The sequence below is a fragment of the Apium graveolens genome, chromosome 9 (assembly GCF_009905375.1).
Source record: "Apium graveolens cultivar Ventura chromosome 9, ASM990537v1, whole genome shotgun sequence".
Lineage (NCBI taxonomy): Eukaryota > Viridiplantae > Streptophyta > Magnoliopsida > Apiales > Apiaceae > Apium > Apium graveolens.
In genome coordinates, this window is record NC_133655.1 from 187,490,947 (window position 1) to 187,515,980 (window position 25,034).

Here is a 25,034-nt window from a genome sequence, read left to right on the forward strand (position 1 = left end):
TGAAGTAAAAATCATTTTTTGAGAATTAATGATAATTTACATACTTGTATCCGATATATGTAGTCGCTTAATTAAGTGGACAATAGCCGACGATAACCAAAATTTCTCATAAAAAAATCAACATTTCTCTTTCAAATATATTACAAACTACTGTTTCCTTTAGTGCCGCTCATTTGAATGATGAAGCCAATACAGTTTCCTGTATATGATGAAATAGTTGTCCTTCCGCCTACCTAATAGATAATCAAGAATGAGGTTGTTGGTAACACCTTTTAACATTGTTGGTAGAAGAGAACATAGGCCTGGTCATGCAACACCTTGCTTGAACCGATGGCAGTAACTGATGCGTCGTCAAACCGTAACCATTGCCCGCCAGGATATCGAGCATCAGCGGTATAATGCCCCTTCGAGGCTTCTTTTCCATGATGCGTTATGGTTGAAACAAGTTCATATTTCCGTCCCTGTATAATCCATGAGAAAATTGAAGCTAGTAGTTAGATGATCTTACTAGGATAAAATTCAGGAATAATGCAATGAGTAGCACATTACCATATGCATACAAGTGATAATTCACATTATTACAAATTTACAATCACATAATACAGGAGCAACTTGAAGCAATGTTATCGTGTTTCAATAAAAAATTTCTTTACAGTGCAAATCTAATATATGAAAAATACCATTGCTTATTTTATATATAAAAAATAATCTAAAAGGAACTAGGAGAGAGTAAACATCCGTGATCTTATCAACTTGACTTTTCTAGCAAGCTGAAAGAAAAGGCGAGAGATTATAGCTATGGTAATGTTGCAACTGACAAACCAAACTAAAAACCTCTGGTATACTTCGCAGTCATATCACCAGACTAAGCACATAACTGGTGTATTTCATAGGTACCTTAACTCTACACCTGCGAGCTAAGAGAGTGTTTACTGATTCAGCTTTGATAGCGTAATAACTATATATTTAAATGCATGAAAAATAACATATCAAAGGCGAGCGATAGTAAATAGTAATATTGCAATTAAGTACAATAACTAGAAAAAAGGTAGAAAGGACGGTACACCAGAAGAAACTAACAAGAACTACCTAACTACTAAAAGCCCGAAAGCCCCGACTACCGATTATGTTTTCACAAGGATAATCACCTATCCAAATTTAGCAACTCCGGTGACTACTTTCATGTCTACTCGCGTCTGCTTGTTTCACGTTTTTGCAATTGTGGAACACATATTATTAACTTCCACAAATACCAACATTAAACTTTTACTAGGAGACATAACATACAAGTTCTGACTAAAAGAAAGCTTCCTAGACTTGGATTGCTTGCTTTCTCAAGTCACTAGTTCCACCCATGGCCTAAAATCCCTGACATCATTAATTAATCCTTACAAGGTTTTCTACAGATTTGATGTTTAAAATCTGATCAATCATTACATACTTTTCTTGGAGGCTGCATTATGATGATTGGAGAAAACTAGTGTGAAAGGAGCACGCTATCACCAAGTACATCAAATATTGTGCATTTGCGTACTCATTAACTAGTAATTTATGGATATTTCCAGAAGGTTGTTTTTAATATTCTTCTTTCCTCAAACTTAATATCTAAATATATTCAATGTTAGTCATGAGAGAATATGAAATATGAAAAGCATGAAGCAACCAAGCCTGAGAATGCACAGGCTGTGGGTTCAGGTCTGCCACCCTGACTTTACTATCTCTTTTCGAAATCCACATGCTCTAAATTTATTCAGTTTCAAATAGAGCAGATATAGCGTGTTAAAACCATTAAACTCTATCCAACCCAGTCCTCATAAATCATTACATAAACGCTTCTCTTACAGTAGAAACTTATGTTAGACGAACATCAAGAGCCTACAAGTCATAAAGTAGATTTTTTAAAGAGGAGCACTGCTAGAGAGACTATTTAGACCATTGATATCTGTAAATAATTGTTGATGGTTATTTGACCCCATGTCCCATGCAAGTGTTATCAGGATTAACATAAGGTTAGCGCACATCAAGAACTTGTGTTAGCTACCAGTTGATACCAACTTCATAAAGGGACATTTCCAAATAAACTGAAAAGAAATAAAATCTAATGACTTGGAACAATATACATACACCATACAAGAATGCATCTCTAAGATGTTCATGACATAATTTAACTGTACATACGAAATTTGTCAATACATCTTTAAAGACAAACTGACAACAGAAAGGTGATAATAGTCTACTTCTGATAACTAATCTTCTACAAAAAACTAGTAAAGGGATAAATAATTACATTAAACTATTAGCAAGCTAATATAAATACAAATATTAAATACTAACAAACTGTTGTGCATCAGGTATTTCCTAACATATTCCCAGTTCGAAAACGAAATTCATAGAAGATATATCATAAACAAAGTATTAAAGTTTTTTAAGTATTGACTTAAACTAAGCTCGATTTCAATAATGTAGTATATTTATTGTTTAGAAGCTCAAACAAATATAAAGTAGATATATATGATTGTTATGAATTACCTCTGCGGCAGAGGTCACCAACAACTCACGACTGAGTATGAGCTCATGAGAAAACCGGACAGGTTTATGCAATTTAGTACTTCCATGACTTCCATAGCCAAAGCGCATTAGGTGCAGGATCATAATTCTTGGCAGCTTTTGAATGCTTATAGATTTTTTGGCACTAACAACTCCGGCCTGAAAGGTAAACCAAGGCATATTAGCATGTCTAACGAACCTATAGACAAACATTACTATAGGAGAATACACAAAATAAAATGTTTATTGCATCACAGTGTACATAAAATGACAGATGAAAAGCAAGCAGAAGACCTTTAACAACAAAACTTTGCACGGAGCTTCTTAAATATCTCAAGATGATCTTTGAACATCGGAGAGCACACAAGTAACACAATCTATCTTACTACACTTGTACTGTTATAACTAAACATAGGTTAGATAATATAATTTAGGTTGGGCCAAATTTTCAGCTCTTTTGTTACAATATTAAATTATGACACTGAAGCCATATTAAAGGTATTTTATAACTCGTCGATTATTCAGCTATGAGACTTAAAATAATTAGAAAATAGACTACATTCGGTTTGTACAATATATGTCTTCTCATTAAGATGTTCAATTTTTGAGACAAAACAATTTCATATTTATTTAATTACAAGTTCATTTCCTGCATATCTTTACATGAATAAATAATAAGAACCGGAGATCTTTCGTGGTTGAACTGCTAACAGGTCTAAAATAATAACAATATATAAACTTTTAAAATTGCATATATAATATTAAGTTTAAAAGAAGATGAAATATTAGATCCTAGAAAATATTATTATGTAAAAAAATGTAATTAAAGAAATATATAGCTTTCAAAAGATTTTGGTCAATTATTTAAAAAATTTAGGAAATTAATGTATAATCCAAAATTTTAACATAATAGAAATTTATATTTAACAATTTATGTATCAATCATTAGATTTCACAAAATTTACAATAGTTCGTGCATGGCATTGGCCTTCGCAATGCTTGTATAAATTAAAACACAAAAAAGCTAAGATTGTAATCTTAGCAAGGTTATAACGGCGCCAAGTCGAGCCTCGACGCCCGAGTACCTTCGTGAATACTAGTCGAAAGTGTTCATTATACATATATTTACTAGATTTAATATTTAATATATAATATTACTGAACACGTTAGTTTTATAATTTAAATAAAAAAATAGAATAATAAGTTCAAAATAAACATGGTACACCATAATTATGGTTATGAAGGCCCCAAGTCGGGCTACGAGACTCTTTGGTGACCTTCACGTTAACTAGTCGACGACAAGTCGGGTTTCGAGACTTTTGGCGCCCAAGTACCTTTGCTTCGACTAGTCTCTGACTAGTCGTCTTCGTGATAACAATGAATCTTAGACATAACAAAAATATAGGACAGGTGTGTATCTAAAACTATATAAATTTTATTACAACCAAGGAAAAATTCATAGAATAAGAGATCTTGCAAAATATAGTCTCCATTGCAAGCAGGAGCCAATTTCTCTTCGTTTAATAAAAATGTCGAGTCATCTGATCATTCTACCTTGCATTGGAAGGATTATATTGTTGAGCTAAAGGCTCATTTGTTAATACACGCATGTTAAATGGTCAGAATAGTAGAATTCATCAGCTGAAAATACTGGAGTGCACCATTCAGGTAATTTTCCACTAAATATAGGTTATAAGCTGTTTCACTCACATTTAGATAGATAGAAACCAAACACTCATAAGAATTATTTGCTGAATTTAGGTACTTTTGTGATTGATGATTAAAACTTTTGATCGAACTAATTAAATTGTTAATCTAATAATATATAATTAATAATTTGGTAGCTAATTTTAAGATTATTAGAATGGAATATAATCATTTTATCATTGTAAGAAGATCTTTCGATATAGATTGGTGTGAACTATACAATCAAAAGAAATTATTTACCAATACAACCTTAGCTACTTGTTAACATGTATAATTAGTTATTATTAATCACTATAGTTGACCGACTATACGCATATTTCTTAACCATATATATTCACATTTTGTTTGGTATAACGTAAGGGCAAAAAATTATAGGTAATATAACCATATATATCCTTCTATAGATATTCATTATTAACTCAAAACTATAAAGATAAATAATATGCAATCAAACTGTAGTGCATAATATTTAAGAATACATATACATGCAGTGCATGATATTCCTTTCAAATTTTAAAACACTTGTATTGTGCCATATTTCTCTATAGATGTACTATATTACTAATTTTGTGAATTTAAAGATGATTATAAGTAACCATTATGATTATGAATAAGAGACATTATATGAAGAAAATTGAAGATGTAATATATATATATATATATGATCTCGACTCGAGAGATTACAATACACATACGAAGGGTTTTAGTTAAGATATTTTCATCTGAGTGATTCTCTTTAAAGTTTTGGCATATATTATTCACATAAATAAGATTTATTTGGACCAAACCCATATCTAAAAAAATATATTCAATAGATGAGTTTGCTCATTCAGCCAAATTCAGGTGTAAACAATGACTCCTCAATAAAGAAGCAATTCGGCAAGAGCTCATCTAATTCAATCACTCGTAAACAAATGGACTCAAGGCATAAGGAGCTTCCAAGCTTAAGAGACGGCCAGAATATGCAGACTAAAAATAAATAAGACGATGTCACACCAAACATAGAAAATGCAGACTAACCATGAATAAACCAGTTGCAACTATGTGAATCAGTGTTCACTACAATCCTTTAGCCTAGATTACCGAATACGAGACTGATCATGAACCAGGTAGAATCACATTAAACACAGAAATACTTTGCAAAAACTATTGCCTGGGCATAAACCTTATACAATAAATATTGTAACTTCCTACCCCACCACAATATATAACTTAGTAAGCACTTTAAAAGGAACAAAGCCAAAGTGCTGCAGTCAGAAAAGAGTTACCTTTTTTGTTGTTGATGTACGATACTCATCTATGGTTTCAGCAGCTGAAAATAAATGGAGAGCATCCTCGATAGTGCGAATAACATCATGGGAAATATCGAGATGAAGCAATAGAAATGGTTGAACAGTGGCGGAGGTTTTAATACCTATTATAGAAGCAAAAATAACGATAACTAAGTGATAAACAAGCAAACTACCGCAAAGAAGCAAACTAAGTCACCACAAATATTATTATGATAACCAATTAAAAAAAAATAGACAGTATAAAGGTGGCAGAGGTGCTATTTCCATTTTATGTATGCCCGACATGACCTCAAGTAAGATGCGCTCAGAAAATATGCTCGGCAAAAGAGACCTTCGAAGAACAATAATTGGTTACTCCCTCAATTTATCAATTCATTCACACTTATTAGCTTTTTCCAAGGTCAAACGTCTGACATTGTGGAAGCAACACAAGAAAGTTAACTTGTGAAGATTAGTTGACCTGTAGTTTAAATTTCTATTTATGTATGCCTAACATAAACCCAAAGCTGATGATGGACAAGACTTAAAGATTAGAGACTTTGATTCAAAGAGAGAGAACAATCTCAATTCAAAATCAATCAAAGTCTCTAAATTAGTAATTGATTACATCTCCTCTAATTCAAAACCAATTCAAAAGATTGATTTGGATAATCAATCTCAATTCAAAATCAATCAAATGTTGGCGATTATAAAGATTTGGATAATGCTACAAAGAGCAAGAATACTGTCTTCTTCCTCCATGCAATTAATGTTTTATATTATCTGTCAAGGATGCTTGGCATGCTCAGATTGAGATTTAATTTTTTAACATGTAAATGTACATAACACTATATATTATTTCATAAATCTTGTCTCCATAATTATGTGTTAATTAAACAGGTGTTCAAGTTCTAACCAAAGGTATCCCCTTTCATATGATTCATATTTTATATATTTTATAATATTTTTTTTAAAAAAAATAATCTATCTAATATTTCTAAGTTTCAAATTTTAATGTCTTTTTGGTTTTGTTTTCAGGTGCATATGTTATATTTTCAGAAATCAAATTTTTGTTGTCTAAATTTCTGGGATCAAATTGCTTGCCTTTTGGTTAGTTGATAATCTTTTTTGAATAAAGGAAATCCATTCTCTGGATTTGCATTATTTACGAAAATGCAAGTCCTGTAAAAAAACAGGCAATAGATATAAACCCATGTTTAAGGAACTCAACTAGAGCCGAAGAAGCATCAGTAGACTCTTCGGACCAAGTTCGGTTAGAAACACAAGGAGCACGAGAGACATGGGAATAACCACTATGTTTATAAAAAAGGAGAAGATCACACTATTAGATGGACTTCATCACAGAGTCCTGGAAAGTAAGAGTGCTATGTTCTCATATAGTTCTACAATATTATTACTTTACTTGCTAAATTCCTTACTCAACTATCCCAGGGGAATTACTGGTTCCGCAAAGCAATGGACAAGACATCCACAAATTATCTATACTAGCTTAAAACCCGTGCCATGCACGGGTTCCGTTAATATTTATATTTTATATGATTTTATTTAAATTTTAATATAAATAAATAAATACGTTAATTAATAACAATATAATTATAATTTGATTGTGTATAACTTTAAGTTAAATCAAATAATATAGTATAAAATAGTATATGATTGATGAGATTTAAACCATTAACCTTATTTATAAATAATAATTAAATGTTTGATGTTGGCGGGGTTCGAATATGTGAACTTGGTTAGTGTATTTATTTATAAATATTAATATAAATGTTTGTTGTTGGCAGGATTCGAACCTAGAAATTTACTTGTAATTTTATAAATAATAATAAAAATGTTTGTTGTTAGTGGGATTCGAACCTGTAAGCTTGCCTGGTGTATTTTTTTTAGTATTCGGATCTAACAGTTATGATCATTTGGTTAAGGATCTGACGGTCGTGATCGAAAAGGATAACCAAAAACAGGGTTAACCAAACTACAAATTATACCCCTGTTCGGTTATTATAGTTTAGTATAGATTTCAAAATTTCATTCAAATACAACAGATTCAAATTTGTATAAATCTACCAACATATCCAAACAAAAGAATATGGTATGGAATGCAAATTTTACTGTAGCCACAATAACAGTATGCTATATTTTCCCTACTCAAGTTGCTAATTTCTATAGGATAATAGGTTCGGATGAAATAAAACAAAAAAAGAACTTGAATCAAGCCCAAGAAAAATAAGTTTCACTTCCGCATGACTGAATCACTTCGACTAAACAATATCAATACTAATCATTTGCAATTTCATAAGTAGAAAGTATAATTTATCTTATTTAACACAGCTGTATATATTGTAACACGTGTAAATACTACCGAATTGCATAATTTACTCTTTACTAATCTCAAACAGAACACATCAAGCGGGTGAGTGGTGGGAATGATTTAAATATATCTATATATATATTATTTGAGATGTGTTTCATAATTAGCAACAAGTAGCTATCATATAAGAATTAAGTTTAATTTTAATAATTATTACTGAATATGATTGTGAGATTGTGTTTCTTACTGTGAGTGTGATCATGAGTGTGAGTATGCAGCTTTCAGTTGTCAAATATGATTACCTCTTGCTTTCACCTCACTTCTTAACTGTCCACCAAAAATTTCACTTAGATATGAAGGAACAAAGTTTTGGGTTCTAGTAACTGCAGACTTGTTCTTGGGGCCCACTGTCTCCCACTCATCATCATCTGCAGAAGAAACCAGTGATGATTTTCCCACATTTCCACTAGATTGGCCTTCGAGCTTTAATAATTCATCATGCATTTGGTCCATAACGAAACTTAAGAACTCTTGGGCATCTTCTTGCCTAAAAAAATTGGTTGATATACATTCAATAAATCAAAACACTTACAAGTTTGCATGCATCGATACAGATGAATATCAGTACGGAAAAAGTAATATTACATACTTGTGTACAAGTTCAACAAGTTTTAGTGATGACACAAGTATAAACAGCAATATTGCATTCTTATATACACTTTTCAACTAGCAGTTCTTGATAATCATAGAAGCATCATATATTTTTTTGTCCGACCATCCTAAAATGTCAATCACAGGATACCACTATTGGGGATATCACAAAAATGTACATATAAAACAAAGCATATTAAATTGTTATTTCAGTTCTCATCAATGCATGTACAATACATAATCAAGAAGTTGTGAATAATTTAAATAACAAATGTAGGTTTTTTCTTCCTCAAAAGGGAGATAAATATGATGAGATCACGGAGCGCGAACCTTGGTCTGCCAGAGATACTATTAGACACATCTGGAGTAAACTTTTTCAGAACACCTTCAAACATTGTAGGGCTGAAAGGCCTTCCAGTTTCAAGAACAGGTATGTCTCTCCTCTTGAAGGATATGCTATTGGGCATGTCAAGGGCAGACACAAAATCCAGAAATGCAGCTAATGTCGGATAACCAACCTAAGTACAGGCAAAGATAGAACATCCATCATAATATTGATCTTGGATCATTAACAGAATAGTATGCGCATATATTATGAAACATTGTTCTTACGATAGTTTTTGGTGACTAAAAAAATCTAAATTTTTCTCATCCCACAAATATTTATAAAGTTGACAAACAGGTCTCCGATGGCATGCATCACATTCTCTAATAACTCCGGAACGAATCTACAACCAAATGGATGCAGATTTGAGTTATATTGGTTTACCTGCATGGTGTCTTGACAACATTAGATATTATATTACTACACAACTTTGAAGAGATAGGTCTGTCTTCCTCTAACCGGGTTGTTTACAGCGAGAAGTTTGCACAACAGTCACCTTCTTCTCCCTCATCCAGCAAATTTGCACAACACTCCAGCTCCCACTCATTTATGAGACAAATTCTGCTGATACTTGCACAAGTCACCTCCTTCCCCAAGGACTTCCCTAACAAAACTACAAAAGGCTGTAAAACTTTATGTTCCGACTAACTTTCTGAATGGTTACAACCATATTGATATACCTACCACTTTTCACCTTTTTGCTTCTCATCACTTACGGAAGACCCCTTCAATTCCGCTTTTCCCAAAAGGATTATGGATCTTAAATGTTGGTAATCCTAAGGCTTCGCAAAGAAGTAAAATAATTGAAGTGTTTTCCATACCTGGGAAACCACAAGATGCCACTAGAAAGAAATTTAAATTTGGTTGCATATATTCACGAAGTTAGTCAGACCATCAAATCTTAGAGCACATTGTCAGGGAAGTTTAAAAAGAACAGGGTGGAGGTGACTGCAAAGCTCGGTGTGGTTTTTCGATGATGAGTGGGAAACAGATGAAGTCATGTAACTGCTGCGGGAGGAAGTATCACCTTAAACACAACTAAGTTCTATTAAGACCTCTTGACCTCTCCAAATTCATGTATAGAAACTAATGACTTGAAGCAGCACGACAGATAAACCAGGAGAGTTCAAGGTTGCATCCACTTGGTTATCATCTTGTTGTGAAGTTATCTCGAGAACATGACACACACATTAAGATTGAGCACCAAGCCAGGTCTTTTTCAAACATGTTGGGCCTCTTTAGACCCACAGACCAAGCTCTATCAGATTGAGCACAATTAATTTAAGCCTTTTTGATATTTTTGTAATTAATCCAACAATGTTTATCTTTACTTTAGTTTCTATTCTATTTTCTCATTCTTAAATCTGCAACTATATACATTCGGAATATCATAAATGTGAAATACGATATGACCTAATAACTTTTAAAAATCAATATTGTCCACCACCTTAATATCCCAAAAAAGTTTAAAAAAACAATTAGATCATTTTTCAAGAAATATGTGAGGCAATTTTCAAAATTTTGTTTGTACATCGTGTAGTAATATTAACACAACAAAGATGCAAACCTTGGAAATACTGCGATTTCTTAACTCCAATAAAAGCTTAACTAACTGCGAACAGGATAGAAGAGCCTGCAGCGTCGCATTAAGAAAGCACAAATTTCCCGAGTTAATCAACCCTCGAGGTCGCAAGTCTTCAACTTTTTGAGTAGGACCATCAATAGCACAATGCTTCTGCAAAACTTCACCAGATATCCCATTAACAGATTCATGCTTCAAGCTTACTTCGCCATCATCTTGCAGCGTCAAAGTATGGAACTTCTCCAGAGCACCAACTTTGCTTACTGTTTTTTCGGATACACTCTTAGGTTCCACACTACCATTACTAACAGGTGAATTGTTAACATGTCCATTCTCCTTCAACTTCCCACCTGATGCACCGTCTACTTTCTTCACAATTTTACTTTCAACATTCTTGCATATTTCCGAGGGCCTAGAACTATCTAAACCATTCGAAACTGGAAGCTTGAAGCTAACTTCAGCATCAAAACTACCAAAAGATAGTCCACTTACTTTACTCGAAGAATTAACTGGCAACTCTTTTGTTGCTTCGGGCTTTTTAACCGACTGCTTAAGCAAATTTCTAGCTTCATCCTCGGAAAAAGTTCCAAATATAAATACCTAAACCCAAGATTCATCAAAACAACAATTAACAAAATTTACACTACAACTTACAAAAAATAACTTCAATTATACAAAAACCACAGAACATAAAATATGATTATTAATTTGGGAAAATATATGATATATAGGATAGAAGAAAAGGAGAAGATAGAAAAACCTGGTCAGCCATCAAGAATGATTGGAAGTAGACATCAGTATTGGTGTTGAGCAGTTTGTAATTGAGCTCTGTTTTCAAACCCTAAAACGGGGGTCTTTTACAGTTGTATAAAATAAAAAGAGTAGATAGATATATAGATATAGAAATGGACAAAATAAAACCCAATGACCCGACTCCAGACCCGTTTTACAATATGATTTAATATAATTTTCTCTCATGTAGTATAATATTATAATAAATTTCAAGAATAATATTTTTATTTATTTAAATATATAAGATGTTTCGATTATTTTTGTGTATACATATTTTATTAAATTTTAAAAAGTAGTCGAATGTAAAATGATCTAACCCTAACAAAAATGTTCTTTTAATAAGTTACCTTTAATAAATAATCAAAATTAGTCAAAATTAAAAAAAAATGAGAATAAAAAATTATTGCACTTTACACCCCTTATAAATATTCTTAAACTATTAATTTTGGCAGAATGCATCCCTTACCTTTAAGTTTCATTTCATATTGCACCTTTTTAATAATTTCCGTCCAAAATAACTGTTATCGTCAGGGGTAAATTCAGAATTTTTTTTAAATATTATATAATAACGATATGCACCCCATAATTTTAATATTTTGACGGCATGCACCCAAAAGTTTTATTGTTTATACTTTATTTTAAATTTTCATAATTTTTAAAATCCATAAAAATATAGATTATAAAAGAGTAATTGGCACTTTGTAACTCATTTTTTTGGGCGTTTTTTAATTCAGATCTATATTATGTTTTCTTGCAAGTTATCCTTTAACTTTGAATTTCGCTTCATTTTGTACCCCTGGAACAAAATTCTGTTGAAATTGTTAGTTTCATGAGGGGTAAAATCGAAAAAAAATTATTCAAGTTTAAATACACCTCATAATTTCAAATTTCAAAGATCAAAAACCGATTTTGAAGATGTTATTGAGCTAAAATCGCAAGTTCTAATAACCAAATCGAAACTCCAATCAATCCCTAACATATTCTAGCCTCAAAATCACTAAAAGAGGTAAACAAATTAAAAATTAAACTCGATTCTAGGGTTCTTACTTCGAATTGGGGGTTTGATTTCCGGGCATGTTTCATGAAATTTGATATTACAGATTGCTTTTGGTTGTTATTTGCAATCGATTCATGTATTTATTTGTAGGTTTGGTGTAGGAAATCGAAGGATTCAGTGATTTGTTATTGGAGACCGAAAATTTCTGATTTTACCCCTAATATAAAAGTTAAAAACGGTCCAAAGGTGCAAAACAAAGCGATATTCAAAGTTTAAGGTGCAACTAGTAATAAAACAAAATTTAGACCCGAATCGGAAAAACGCCCAAAGAAATGGGTCACAAAGTGCGAGTTACTCATTATAAAATTAAATTAAAAAACAAAATATATAACATGAAAACTGGCTAGGATCGAGTATGGTTTTTAAATTTTTTTAAACAAAAACCCAAAATTAATGCTATAAAAATCGATCCAAATCAAAACCAAATGCTATAAAAATTAATTAAAATCTTGAAACCAAACATAAACATAATATTCAATGGTTTTTAGTAGATTATTATATTATGAAATCCAAATCAAACCGAATAAAGTAGAAAATCTTTGTTTGCTTAGTTTAGTTCAATATATTCAGAGAAAAAGAATGTCCAATAATATTGCATGCATTTCATGAGTTTTGAATTTGGTTAGATATTTTAAGCTAACTTATTTTAAAAATAAATATAAGAATATGAATCAAATGAAGTATTTAGTAACATTGAAAAATAGAACTTACCAAGGACTTAAACTTGTGTGTGAAGTCTCAGTAATTCAAGTCTTTATTTACTTTTGTGGTTACGATTCTGCGATTTTTATAAATTGTTAGGTAATGAATACAACACAGAGGGGGGTGAATGTGTTTTGGATTATTTTAAGCCTTTTGAACTGTTATGAATATGGTGAACAAATCAATCTAATTTGTAGAGATGAAGTGTTTTAACAGAAATGATAAAACATGCACATAAACACACTATCTTCAAACTCACTTAATTTTATATTAAAATCAAGTATGTCTTGCTACAAATTTCTGGGTTCCTTTTTGATAAAGAACTCAGATTCTTTCTTGAGAGAGTTACAAGAATTTTATATCTATTTGTTACCAACAAAAACAAAGCATCCAATGTTAATTTATAGAACAGTAAATACAGGTTTTACACAACATGCAATAGCATGTACTAAACCCTACTTTAAGTTAGTGATAAGTGGCATTTTATACCACTTAGAACGTCTTAAAATGGCTTAAATTGGTGTCTTGAAATCAAATATTTTGTGTATTTGATGCGTTTTTCTAGTGTTCATGCATTTCAGGGTATTAGTTGCATTTCGGGGAAGGAATCATCAAGAATAAGCCTTGGCATGTGTTCACCATTGCGAGAGGAAAGGAACGGGCAGATTACGGCGAAGAAACGGAGCAAACTTGGATTTTTTTTCCAGTGGAGGCCTGCGCGCCCGCGCAGCTATGCTGAGCGGCCGCGCAGGGTCGGGAATTTTGCTGAATTATTTTAGACTTCTACTTCTGTTTGGCTTCCAACTTCTATGTAATCTGAGTTTTATGGGACTATTATATAAGTAGATTTGAGACGTTTTCACAGGAGGGGATATTAAGAAGAAGAAGATTGTGTTTTACGCAAGAAGCGAAGGGGATACCAAGGAGAAGACCTAGAAGCACAGAACAACTCCGAAAAAAGAAGATCTTGTTTTCAACTTGTGATTCTTTGAATTAGTTATAACTTTGGATGCTCGTTTTCGTTCTTGTTGAACCTAGATCTCGTTTATTCGTACTTTGATTATTATTTAGTTTATTAAGACCTTGTTTATACCATACTTTCATTGGAACCCATGGTGACGATGAGTTCGATTATGGGCTAATCGTTGTCATGGGATTCTAGTGGATTTACTTATGGATTTCAATAATTAATTGTTTCGATATCTTGGTGTGTGGTGATTGTATGATATCTTAGTATGGTTGTGCTTATTCGTCTTATGTGCGTAGCTAACATATAAGATAGCGTGTTAATCTCTATTGAAGCGACAATGAATATAGAGGTTTAGAACTTGCCATGCTAGCATAGGTTCATGTACGTGTAGGCATGATTCGTAGGTAACTCTAACCGTTTTACTTGCCCTATGTAATCAAGATAGATAACTTGTTCTTAAACCGTTATGTTGTCAAATTCTATAGACATATAGGGTCTCAATATAATTGGTGCCTATTCAGCTTCTATCTCTTTTGTGGATGTCTGGTAGAATGGTATTCGTGCAACGAAAGTTGGCGTTTATCAGTTTCGTGTTATCTGATTAGTGTCATCACCATCACATGCTAAGGTTAAAAACAATAAGGCTATTGAATGAAGTATTTAATGAAGTTAGGATCCCATGTTTATCATATATATTAATTTAACCTCAATTCTCTTAGTTAATGTTATTTAATATAATCTCTTAGTTTAATAAAAACCCAATTTGTTATTTGTCTTAGCATTGAGCGATAACCATACATTGTTGCATAGGTGCATAAATTAAACTTAACCTAAACCAGTCTCTGTGGGAACGAATCTGATTTATATCTTATACTACTTGCGAACGCGTATACTTGCGTGAATATTAGCGCGTGTTTTCGCCCTAACAAGTTTTTGGCGCCGCTGCCGGGGACTCGGTGTTAATTTTTAGTTTATGTGCTTGTCATCAGTGGTCGTTAAAGTTCACTGACTCGGATTCTTTTACTTTCACGGTTTATTTGTTTGTGTTTCAGGTACTCATTACAATGGGAGATCCAGCAGCACGAACGAAAGCCTTGATGGATTTTTCTCAACCCAAGATCAATGACATTCAATCTAGTATTGTCCGGCCAGCTATCACATCTAATACCTTTGAGATCAAGCCCGGCATAATTCAATGGGTACAGACTTCAGTCCAGTTTGGGGGTTCTCCAACGGAAGATCCCAATACACACATTAGGGATTTCATTGAAATATGCGACACCTTCAAGTTCAACGGTGTTTCTGAAGATGCTGTGAAGCTGAGACTGTTCCCATTCTCTCTGAGGGACAAGGCTAAGAGCTGGTTACACTCTCTACCAGCTGGTTCGATTACTACTTGGGAGGATCTTGCTCAGAAATTCCTTACTAAATTCTTCCCTATGGCGAAGACAGCTGCACTCAGGAATGCTATTACTCAATTTGCGCAGCAAACGGGAGAATCGCTAAGTGAAGCTTGGGAGCGCTACAAGGAGATGCTTAGGAAGTGTCCTCATCATGGAATTCCTGATTGGATGATCATCACTTGTTTTTACAATGGGTTGGGAGCACAGTCCAGACCCATGCTCGATGCAGCATCAGGCGGAGCATTATGGGCAAAGAGCTATAAGGAAGCTTATGATCTAATTGAACTGATGGCTGCTAATGAATACCAGTATCCAACCCAGAGATATCCACAGGGCAAGGTAGCAGGATTTCTTGAAGTGGGTACAGCTACGGCTATCACTGCTCAACTAAAGGCGTTGTCTATGAAGATCGATTCTCTGGCTAACTATGGTGTTAAGCAGATAATTAGTGTTTGTGAGCTGTGTGCAGGTCCGCATGCGACAGAACAATGCGCTATATCTAGCGACTCAGCTCAGTTTGTGAGCAACTTTCAGAGATCGCAACAACCAGTTCCAGACACTTATCATCCTGACAACTGGAATCATCCTAACTTCAGCAGGAGCAACAATCAGAATGTGATGCAACAACCATTCCAGCCGTTTGGAAATAAGCTGTTCAACTCTCTTGGTTTTCAGTAACAACTCCAACTTCAACAACAAACTAATGATGCAGGTCTATCTTCGAATGAAAAATCTGAATTGGAGGAGTTGAGGCTTATGTGCAAAAACCAGGCTCTTATATGCCAAAGCCAGGCTGTTTCTATCCAGAATCTGGAGAACCAAATAGGGCAAATTGCTAATGCCTTATTGAATCGACCACCAGGAACGCTTCCTAGTGATACAGAAGCCAATCCAGGAAAGAGGGAAGTTGAAGAACATGTGAACGCCATCACCTTAAGGTCTGGAAAGGTCGCAAGCCCCCAAATTCAGCAAGACGAAGAGCCTGAAAAATCTCAAGATTCAGAAAATGCAGTTGTGGCTGAAGAAGATGTGCAGAAGGGAGTAGAGGTGGAACCAATGAAGACTACTGTGGAACACACTCCTCCTGAGGGTAATACAGGGGATAAGCAGATCTATCCTCCACCTCCTTTTCCTAAAAGGCTGCAGAAGAAAAAGCTGGATAAGCAGTTTGAGAAGTTTCTGGAGGTGTTCAAGAAACTTCATATCAACATACCTTTCGCTGAAGCTCTTGAACAGATGCCTAGCTATGCGAGGTTTATGAAAGGTATTCTCTCTCGGAAAGTGAAGCTCGATGACTTAGAGACCGTTGCTCTAACGGAGGAATGCAGTGCTGTGCTGCAACAGAAGTTGCCTCCGAAGCTTAAAGATCCTGGAAGCTTCACTATTCCTTGCACCATCGGAAACTTGTCGTTCGACAAGTGTTTGTGTGATTTAGGAGCTAGCATCAATCTGATGCCCTTATCTATCTTCAAGAAGCTTGGTCTGCCTGAGCCGAAACCAACATACATGTCATTGCAACTAGCTGACCGTTCCATCGCTTATCCACGAGGTATAGTGGAGGATGTCTTGGTCAAGGTGGATAAACTCTTCTTCCCTGCTGACTTTGTAATTCTTGATTTCGAGGAAGATAAGAAGATTCCCATTATCTTGGGAAGACCATTCTTGGCTACAGGCCGAACTATGATCGATGTGCAAAAAGGAGAGCTTACGATGAAGGTTCATGATCAGAAGGTCACTTTCAATGTGTTCAAGGAAATAAAAGTACACACATCTAAAGAGGAGTGCTTTAAAGTAGAGCAAATTCAGGTTTTGAATGCACCTCTGTGGAAGAGGAAGTTGGATGTGCCATTCGATTCTATTGGGTTAGCAGAGCTGAAAATTTCTCAGGATCGTCTTGAGTCATCTATTGAACATGCTCCTACACTTGAGCTCAACCCACTACCAAATCACTTCAGTTATTCATTCTTAGGTGCACCCCCTGACAAGGGGTTGGGATATATCTTTGATGATGTAGAGGGTAGCCGAACGGATCCTCTAGTGCCTATAGAGGGTTCTTCTCATGTGCAGCAGGTAGTTGATAGGACTGGTGTTGGTGGCGAGCAGTACAGGCGAGTAATTAGGCGTATGAAGGCCATGCACGACATTCACCGTCAGTTTGCTGCAGATTTGACACATGCTTTCGGTATTGTTGTTCAAGACACTGGTGGCGAGGTTGATTGGCCACCTGATCCTCCACCCGACGAGGGTGAATCTCCCGCTAATTAGGTATGCCTGAAATCCTTATTATTGCCTTCAATGAGGACATTGAAAATTTTAAGTATGGGGGTGGTAGTTAAGGAACATTGTGTGTGTGTCATTTAGTTGCATATTCATGATAGTTTAGTTCATATAGTTGCATAATTTATGCCATATAGTTTTTTTTATGAATGTCATGTAGCTCATGCATTTACCATGATCCCTTTTGCAATGATGTATCGACTGAATTGTGATATTGATGTGAGTGTAGTGATAGCATTAAAGTGATATTAAGTTGTGTAGGTTGATATGCATGCTAGAAACAATTGTAAGTCCACTAAGTCTTAGAGAATGCGAAAGGGCAAGATTGTGTTATGATTTGGCTATTTTCAAGGTCAATCTACTTATTATGCTTAGAATTTGATTATAGGTTCTTAGTGATAAAGACATGAAAAAGAAAAATTTTGGAGAAAAAAATATGGAAGTTGTTGCTAGTTGTGGCTAGGCGTCAAATGGCTAGTAGCCGGCTCGCGTATGTTGCGAGTAGTCTAGGGTTGAGCAAGATGGAGCGAAACGCACTTGCTCAGAAATTAAAAAAAAAAAATTAAAATTAAAAAAAAAAATTGGCATAATTGATCAAGAGTGGGCTCTTTGGTATTCGAGTTATTAAGTTCTTAGGGGACTTTGTGCCTAGCGACCTAAGGCTTTTAGAGTCTGGGATCCGCTAACCTAACGCTCGTTACATGGATATCATTGTATAAGTCTTTTGTGGACCTCACTCATTGCACGGTCAAATAAGCATTTGAGTTGTAAATAAAAAGCACGATTCCGTAGTATGCTCCAGAGTTCTTGTAGTGTTGTATATCACTTTGTGCCTGGAATTTTTATTCTTTGTATAATCGTAGGATTGCCTTGAGGATAGTCTAGTCATAGTAATTGGTCTAGTTCCGAAGCATATCTGTTAAGCATTTGCACACACCACGTTTCTGGTTGTATGTCCGTTTGCATGAGTTTATTGATCTTTAGTTGTCTAACTGCATTCGTTGAGATGTGGCAATTTGGTTGATTAATTGTAGTAAGGGGGATCGCTGCATTTTCATATAGATTGTATTCATTCATATTTTTATTTATTTTTGAGTCTGTGACGCTTGAGGGCAAGCATCGATTTAAGTTTGGGGGTGTGATAAGTGGCATTTTATACCACTTAGAACGTCTTAAAATGGCTTAAATTGGTGTCTTGAAATCAAGTATTTTGTGTATTTGATGCGTTTTTCTAGTGTTCATGCATTTCAGGGTATTAGTTGCATTTCGGGGAAGGAATCATCAAGAATAAGCCTTGGCATGTGTTCACCATTGCGAGAGGAAAGGAACGGGCAGATTACGGCGAAGAAACGGAGCAAACTTGGATTTTTTTCCAGTGGAGGCCTGCGCGCCCGCGCAGCTATGCTGAGCGGCCGCGCAGGGTCAGGAATTTTGCTGAATTATTTTAGACTTCTACTTCTGTTTGGCTTCCAACTTCTATGTAATCTGAGTTTTATGAGACTATTATATAAGTAGATTTGAGACGTTTTCACAGGAGGGGATATTAAGAAGAAGAAGATTGTGTTTTACGCAAGAAGCGAAGGGGATACCAAGGAGAAGACCTAGAAGCACAGAACAACTCCGAAAAAAGAAGATCTTGTTTTCAACTTGTGATTCTTTGAATTAGTTGTAACTTTGGATGCTCGTTTTCGTTCTTGTTGAACCTAGATCTCGTTTATTCGTACTTTGATTATTATTTAGTTTATTAAGACCTTGTTTATACCATGCTTTCATTGGAACCCATGGTGACGATGAGTTCGATTATGGGCTAATCGTTGTCATGGGATTCTAGTGGATTTACTTATGGATTTCAATAATTAATTGTTTCGATATCTTGGTGTGTGGTGATTGTATGATATCCTAGTATGGTTGTGCTTATTCGTCTTATGTGCGTAGCTAACATATAAGATAGCGTGTTAATCTCTATTGAAGCGACAATGAATATAGAGGTTTAGAACTTGCCATGCTAGCATAGGTTCATGTACGTGTAGGCATGATTCGTAGGTAACTCTAACCGTTTTACTTGCCCTATGTAATCAAGATAGATAACTTGTTCTTAAACCGTTATGTTGTCAAATTCTATAGATATATAGGGTCTCAATATAATTGGTGCCTATTCAGCTTCTATCTCTTTTGTGGATGTCTGGTAGAATGGTATTCGTGCAACGAAAGTTGGCGTTTATCAGTTTCGTGTTATCTGATTAGTGTCATCACCATCACATGCTAAGGTTAAAAACAATAAGGCTATTGAATAAAGTATTTAATGAAGTTAGGATCCCATGTTTATCATATATATTAATTTAACCTCAATTCTCTTAGTTAATGTTATTTAATATAATCTCTTAGTTTAATAAAAACCCAATTTGTTATTTGTCTTAGCATTGAGCGATAACCATACATTGTTGCATAGGTGCATAAATTAAACTTAACCTAAACCAGTCTCTGTGGGAACGAATCTGATTTATATCTTATACTACTTGCGAACGCGTATACTTGCGTGAATATTAGCGCGTGTTTTCGCCCTAACAGTTAGCTAAAACTTTCTATTTCTGGCTTAGTGTATCTTTGCAAATCGTGCATGTCTGTGACTTTACTTTGTCAGTTAATCTTGGCCTTTGATCTTGTACTCTTCAAGCTGCTTTTTGTAGACTTTTCAAATCAGTGATTGAATTGTTTGTTGATTAAAAATCTTGGATCTTTAACTGGTTTGCGTTTTGTACGTACTTGAGGTTTATATCGAGATCTCCAGTTTGAACTATAGAGAACTGACATCTCGATAAGTATAATGACTTATCGAGATCTCTTAGTTCTCTACAAGTGTTTTGACTCATCGAGGTCTCTGGGTTCCCGAATGTGAAATTGACTTGTCGAGATCTCTAAGTTCTCGAATATGTACTTGACTTGTCGAGATCTCTGAGTTCTCAAATATGAACTTGACTTGTCGAGATCTCCGAGTTCTCGAATGAGCTTGGCTTGTCGAGGTCTTCAAGTCTTTGCATGTAGAATTAACTTGTCGATATCTCTAATCTTCATATCTTCATTTTGACTTATCGATATCTCTAAGTTCTCTAATACAGAAATGACTTGTCGATATCTCCAATCTTTATATACTCATTTTGGCTTGTCAATATCTCTAAGACATCTCTATAAGCTATTTTTGACTTGTCGATAAGTCATTCTGGAGTTCTCGAATGACTTTTCTATATGAATTGATCTGTGACTTGTAGATTTCTTTACTTGGAATTTTTTTCTCAAAACATATTTATTCAACTCCAAGCTTCTTTACACTTTCTCTGATGCATGATCTTCATGATCTTCTTTCAGAGTTTATTCTTAGGCTTGAGACTGTTTATAGAAAAATACTCCAGTCTAATCTATTGACACTTTTACAGACTCAAGTAATACAATACAAAATGCAAACTTAGATTATCATACAACTTACTTAGGGTTATCAATTTGACTTAGTCTTGTTATAGTACAGGCATGTCTTGCACAACAATCTCCCCCAATTTTTGAGAAGATTGCTTATTACAAATTCATGTCTAGTAACAAGACTAACCCCAAGCTACAATGAATAATAGAACATTACATAAGAATTGACAGAAATACACCTTTTATACATAAGGATTTCTTGAGTTTAACAGATACATTCATTAATCAAATTTCTCATCTCCTATTTCTTTTCTAATGAGGTCCTTTAACTCTACAAGCACTTCCAGTTCCTCTATGATTGGTGTTCCTCTAAGAGCTTCTACAAGTTTGAGTTTATTTGCTAATGGATAATTGTTCAAGAAACCAACCCTAATTCTAGAGAATTTTCCAGCCTTGATGTTTATAAATTGTCCATCCTTGATAATTCTGCCCATCCCCTTTGCCTTGAGTTCCTCAAATCTTTGTATATATGTTTCTATCTCCTCAATATACTTTCTTTTCCTCTCCTCACTTTCAGCCTTTTCTCTTTCTCTTCTTTCTTCCATTTCTACCAAGCATTCAGCCAGAACAGATCTCCATGCCTTAGTTGCAGTTACCTTGTCTTTGAGTAAGCTTATCAACCTTTTGATCTATGTGGGTGAAAATGCGCCCATTAATTTACTGCCAAGAAATGTGAAGGTTCCATCCTGATAGTAGATTCTTACTTCCCCTAATGTTACAACCCAAACTCTGACTATTTCTTCAGCTAATTGTTAAAAGTAGTCTTCATCTGAGGTGCACCAGTTTAGAGGTAGAAAATCACTTTGATTGAAACAGTTCCAGATGGCCCTCTCAGTAACTTGCATTTTCTTTGGTTTTCCCCCAACAGATTTTTAATGAATTTTAGTTGGTGGCTTAACAGAAGGTAGGTTTGAGATTTTCTTTAGAGATGTTTGGCTTGAGGTGATTGGTATTTTTAGTAAGGTGTTGGCAGTTTGTTTGTACAAGAATTTGGGCTTTGAGGTAAGAGGTGGTTTAGTATTTGAGCTTGTTGGCTTAAAAGGTTGAGCTTGATGAATTTGGATTTGTAGGGTTTGTTTTTGTGGTTCTGAGTTGTCTTCCTTCTTCTTCTTTCTTCTTTCATCACTCTTCTTCTTGTTATCTCATTTCTTCTTCTTTTCTTGATTTTTCTCCTCCTGCTTCTTTTCTTTGCTAATAGTTGCATTCCTAGAGGTTTGACTTGGATTTGAGCCAGAAGTTGGTTGATCATCTTGCTTCTGCTCATCATCATCTTTGTCCTATTTTAAGTTGAACTGTAAGTTTGGGTATTAGTATTCACAAGGTATCTGTTAAGAATTCTGATCATCTCTTCATCTTCAATTTTCTTTTTCTTTTTGTGTTTCAGATCAGAATGAAGAGTCATTATCAGCCTCATGTTTCCTCTTACACAATTCTGAGGAACAGTGAAGAGTTTGCATTTCTTAGACTGAGGACAAATGTAGGCCACCCCTTGCTTGGATAGAGATAGGCTTCAGGAAAAGCATCTATCTGAGTCTTCTTGAGTTCATGTAGCAGTTGGGTGTCCTCTGGAATTACTGTATGTATGTTATCAATCATTACATCCAGCTCAGAGGCTCTCAATTTTTGAATATTGGAGAGAGACACCTGTAGACATCTGTCCAGTCCACAATCATTCACATTTGCTACAATCCTCTTCTCCAGAAAGTTATCAACTTTGACAATCACTTCTCTAATAAAGTTGATATTGTTGGCCAATGCTCTTTTGTATGTGATGTAGTTGTTGTGGAGAGACACCCTTAAAACTGACAGAAGTTCATTGAATTCTTGATCTTGACAGGGTCTTTATGCAGCTTTTAGAAGTCTATCCTTTCCAAAATCTTTAAATAATTGAGCTTTTGAAGAGCTTTGACCAGTTTGAGTAGTTGATATCAATTTGCCAGTCTCCTTTGATTTACCAGCACCCTTGTATTGTTGAATCTTGGCTTCTATCTCCTCGTTAGTCTTGTTGACAGGCATGAGTAGGGGAGTTGGTATTTCTGGCATCACAGTCTCAGGAAGTGCAGACAATGGAATGTTAAGTTTTTCCATGATGGCTCCCAAAGCTACAAAATTTTGCATTTGTAAATGTTTTTGGGAGTCAAATCTTGCCATTTGGCCAGTAAAATGTTGAAATTTTGAAGTGATCTTGACTTGAGAAGGAATAATCTCATCCATCTTCTCTCTAACCAGCTTCCTGATATTTTCTTCATGACCAATCAATTTTAATTCTAGAGTTTTACCAAATAGGTGAAAAGCTTTAAGTTGAGATTTGTAAACTTCATTGATTGCATCATAGACATCTTGTGGAGTCAGGACCTTGGCATTGCTTCCCAGTATGGTTACATATTCATCTCTAAACCTAGCCAAGACCTGATCCATCTCCAGAGAAAAGTCCTTAGATAACCAAGCATCTACATTCCCATCTTGCTCAGCTTCATTGACTATTTTCTACTTTTGTTTCTCAATTTCTTCATTGTAGGTGAGCATAATAGGCTGATAATCTTGATTGCTCATATCTGAGGTAAGAAGGTGTTGTGAGATGTTGGCTAGACCAGAAACTTGATCAACAACGAGATCATCCACAGTTCTTGATTGAGCTTGAGTATTCTGTAGCCACGGTTGGATGAGGTGATATGTTTGTTGTGAAGAAGTTGAAGTTGATGGTAGTGCATCATGAGAACTACATGTGACAGATATCATAGTTTGACTCACAGCCTGAGCTGTGGTTATGACAGTTTGTTGTTCCACACTTGTAGTGGGAACCTCCATTTGAATTTGAGGGGATTTAGCTAGGTTACTATATTGTACTCTAGCCTCAAACCCTTGTGTTTCTTTCGAAACACTGTCACTTGAAAGTGTTGTACTTGCCTTCCCCATAGCAGGATCATTGACAATTAAACTACTAGATTCAATATTGTGAGAGCAATTTCAGCTAGGGTTGTGAGGGGAGTTGTTCCCACAAGAGGAACCTCCAATTAAATTGGAGAGGATTTAGATAGTTCCCCTTCATGAGTACTACCCTCAAACCTCACAACTTGTGAAGGTTGATTTGCACATGAAGGTGCATTTAAATCTATCACAGGGTTTTCAGTGAAAACTGATGAAACCCTTGTGTTTGTGTTGGTGTCATCAAGGTCTACCCCAACATGTAGCTTCTCACTAACTAATTGTGGTTCCTGGGTGGTGATCACAGTTTCTAGAACCATATCACTTGAAGTTGGAAACTTTTGAGAACCAGAATCAAGAGTTTCTTTGCCTGAAGAAGAAATTTGAGATATAAAATTTTGAATGTTAGCATTAAGTGTTGGCATCTCTCCCTGAGTAAATGAGGAAACTTCAAGAGATATGCTCTCCTTGTCTGTGCCATCCTTATTCCTCCTTCCATATACTTGAATTGCTTAAAGTGTTTGTGCAGACTCTTTACAGGGTGCACTAAGGAGAGTGCTCTTTTCAATATAGACACACTGTTGAGAGGATTCCCCTAGAGTCTGTTCTTGTCCCTGTTTTACAATTACATCCTATTGAGAGGATGTAGAGGTGGCTTGAGTGGTCAGATCAGTTTGTTTTACCTTCTTTGTCTTTTTGACCAATGGTGACTCAGGTTCTGTTTGTTCCTCACCACTCTCGTTTATAATTGACAATGTGCGTGTTTTCTCTTCTTTTTACTCACTTCATCCTTTTGAGAGGATGAAGTGGTTAGCTTCCTAACAGCTAATGGTACAAAAGAAATGGTCTCAACATGGGAAGGTCTCTGTTAGTGTTCCTGTGTTTGTACTTTAACAGGTTCAGGGACCATTTGTTACGAATATGTTGTGAACTTGATGATAAATTAAAAAAAACACTTTAGT

At 34.9% G+C, this 25,034-nt stretch overlaps 1 protein-coding gene, 1 long non-coding RNA gene and 1 other non-coding gene across 3 annotated transcripts; all 3 read right to left on the reverse strand.

Annotated features, from left to right (window-relative positions):
* On the reverse strand, positions 1 to 11,371 carry LOC141684078 (ubiquitin carboxyl-terminal hydrolase 24-like). Its single transcript, XM_074488914.1, has 7 exons — positions 11,236 to 11,371; positions 10,461 to 11,075; positions 8,839 to 9,026; positions 8,160 to 8,404; positions 5,523 to 5,668; positions 2,530 to 2,706; positions 1 to 461 (listed from the first exon to the last, which is right to left on the reverse strand). Exons 1-7 carry the CDS (start codon positions 11,245 to 11,247, stop codon positions 273 to 275), a joined length of 1,572 nt encoding a protein of 523 aa, XP_074345015.1. The 5' UTR covers positions 11,248 to 11,371; the 3' UTR covers positions 1 to 272.
* LOC141684079 (uncharacterized) lies at positions 9,033 to 10,453 on the reverse strand. The gene is made up of 3 exons (XR_012560538.1): positions 9,578 to 10,453; positions 9,353 to 9,506; positions 9,033 to 9,277 (listed from the first exon to the last, which is right to left on the reverse strand). It is a non-coding gene; the product is annotated as an uncharacterized LOC141684079 (long non-coding RNA).
* A 4,079-nt stretch (positions 11,372 to 15,450) lies between the features above and the next one.
* LOC141687656 (small nucleolar RNA R71) lies at positions 15,451 to 15,557 on the reverse strand. The gene has a single exon (XR_012561145.1). It is a non-coding gene; the product is annotated as a small nucleolar RNA R71 (small nucleolar RNA).
* Positions 15,558 to 25,034: the final 9,477 nt, after the last annotated feature.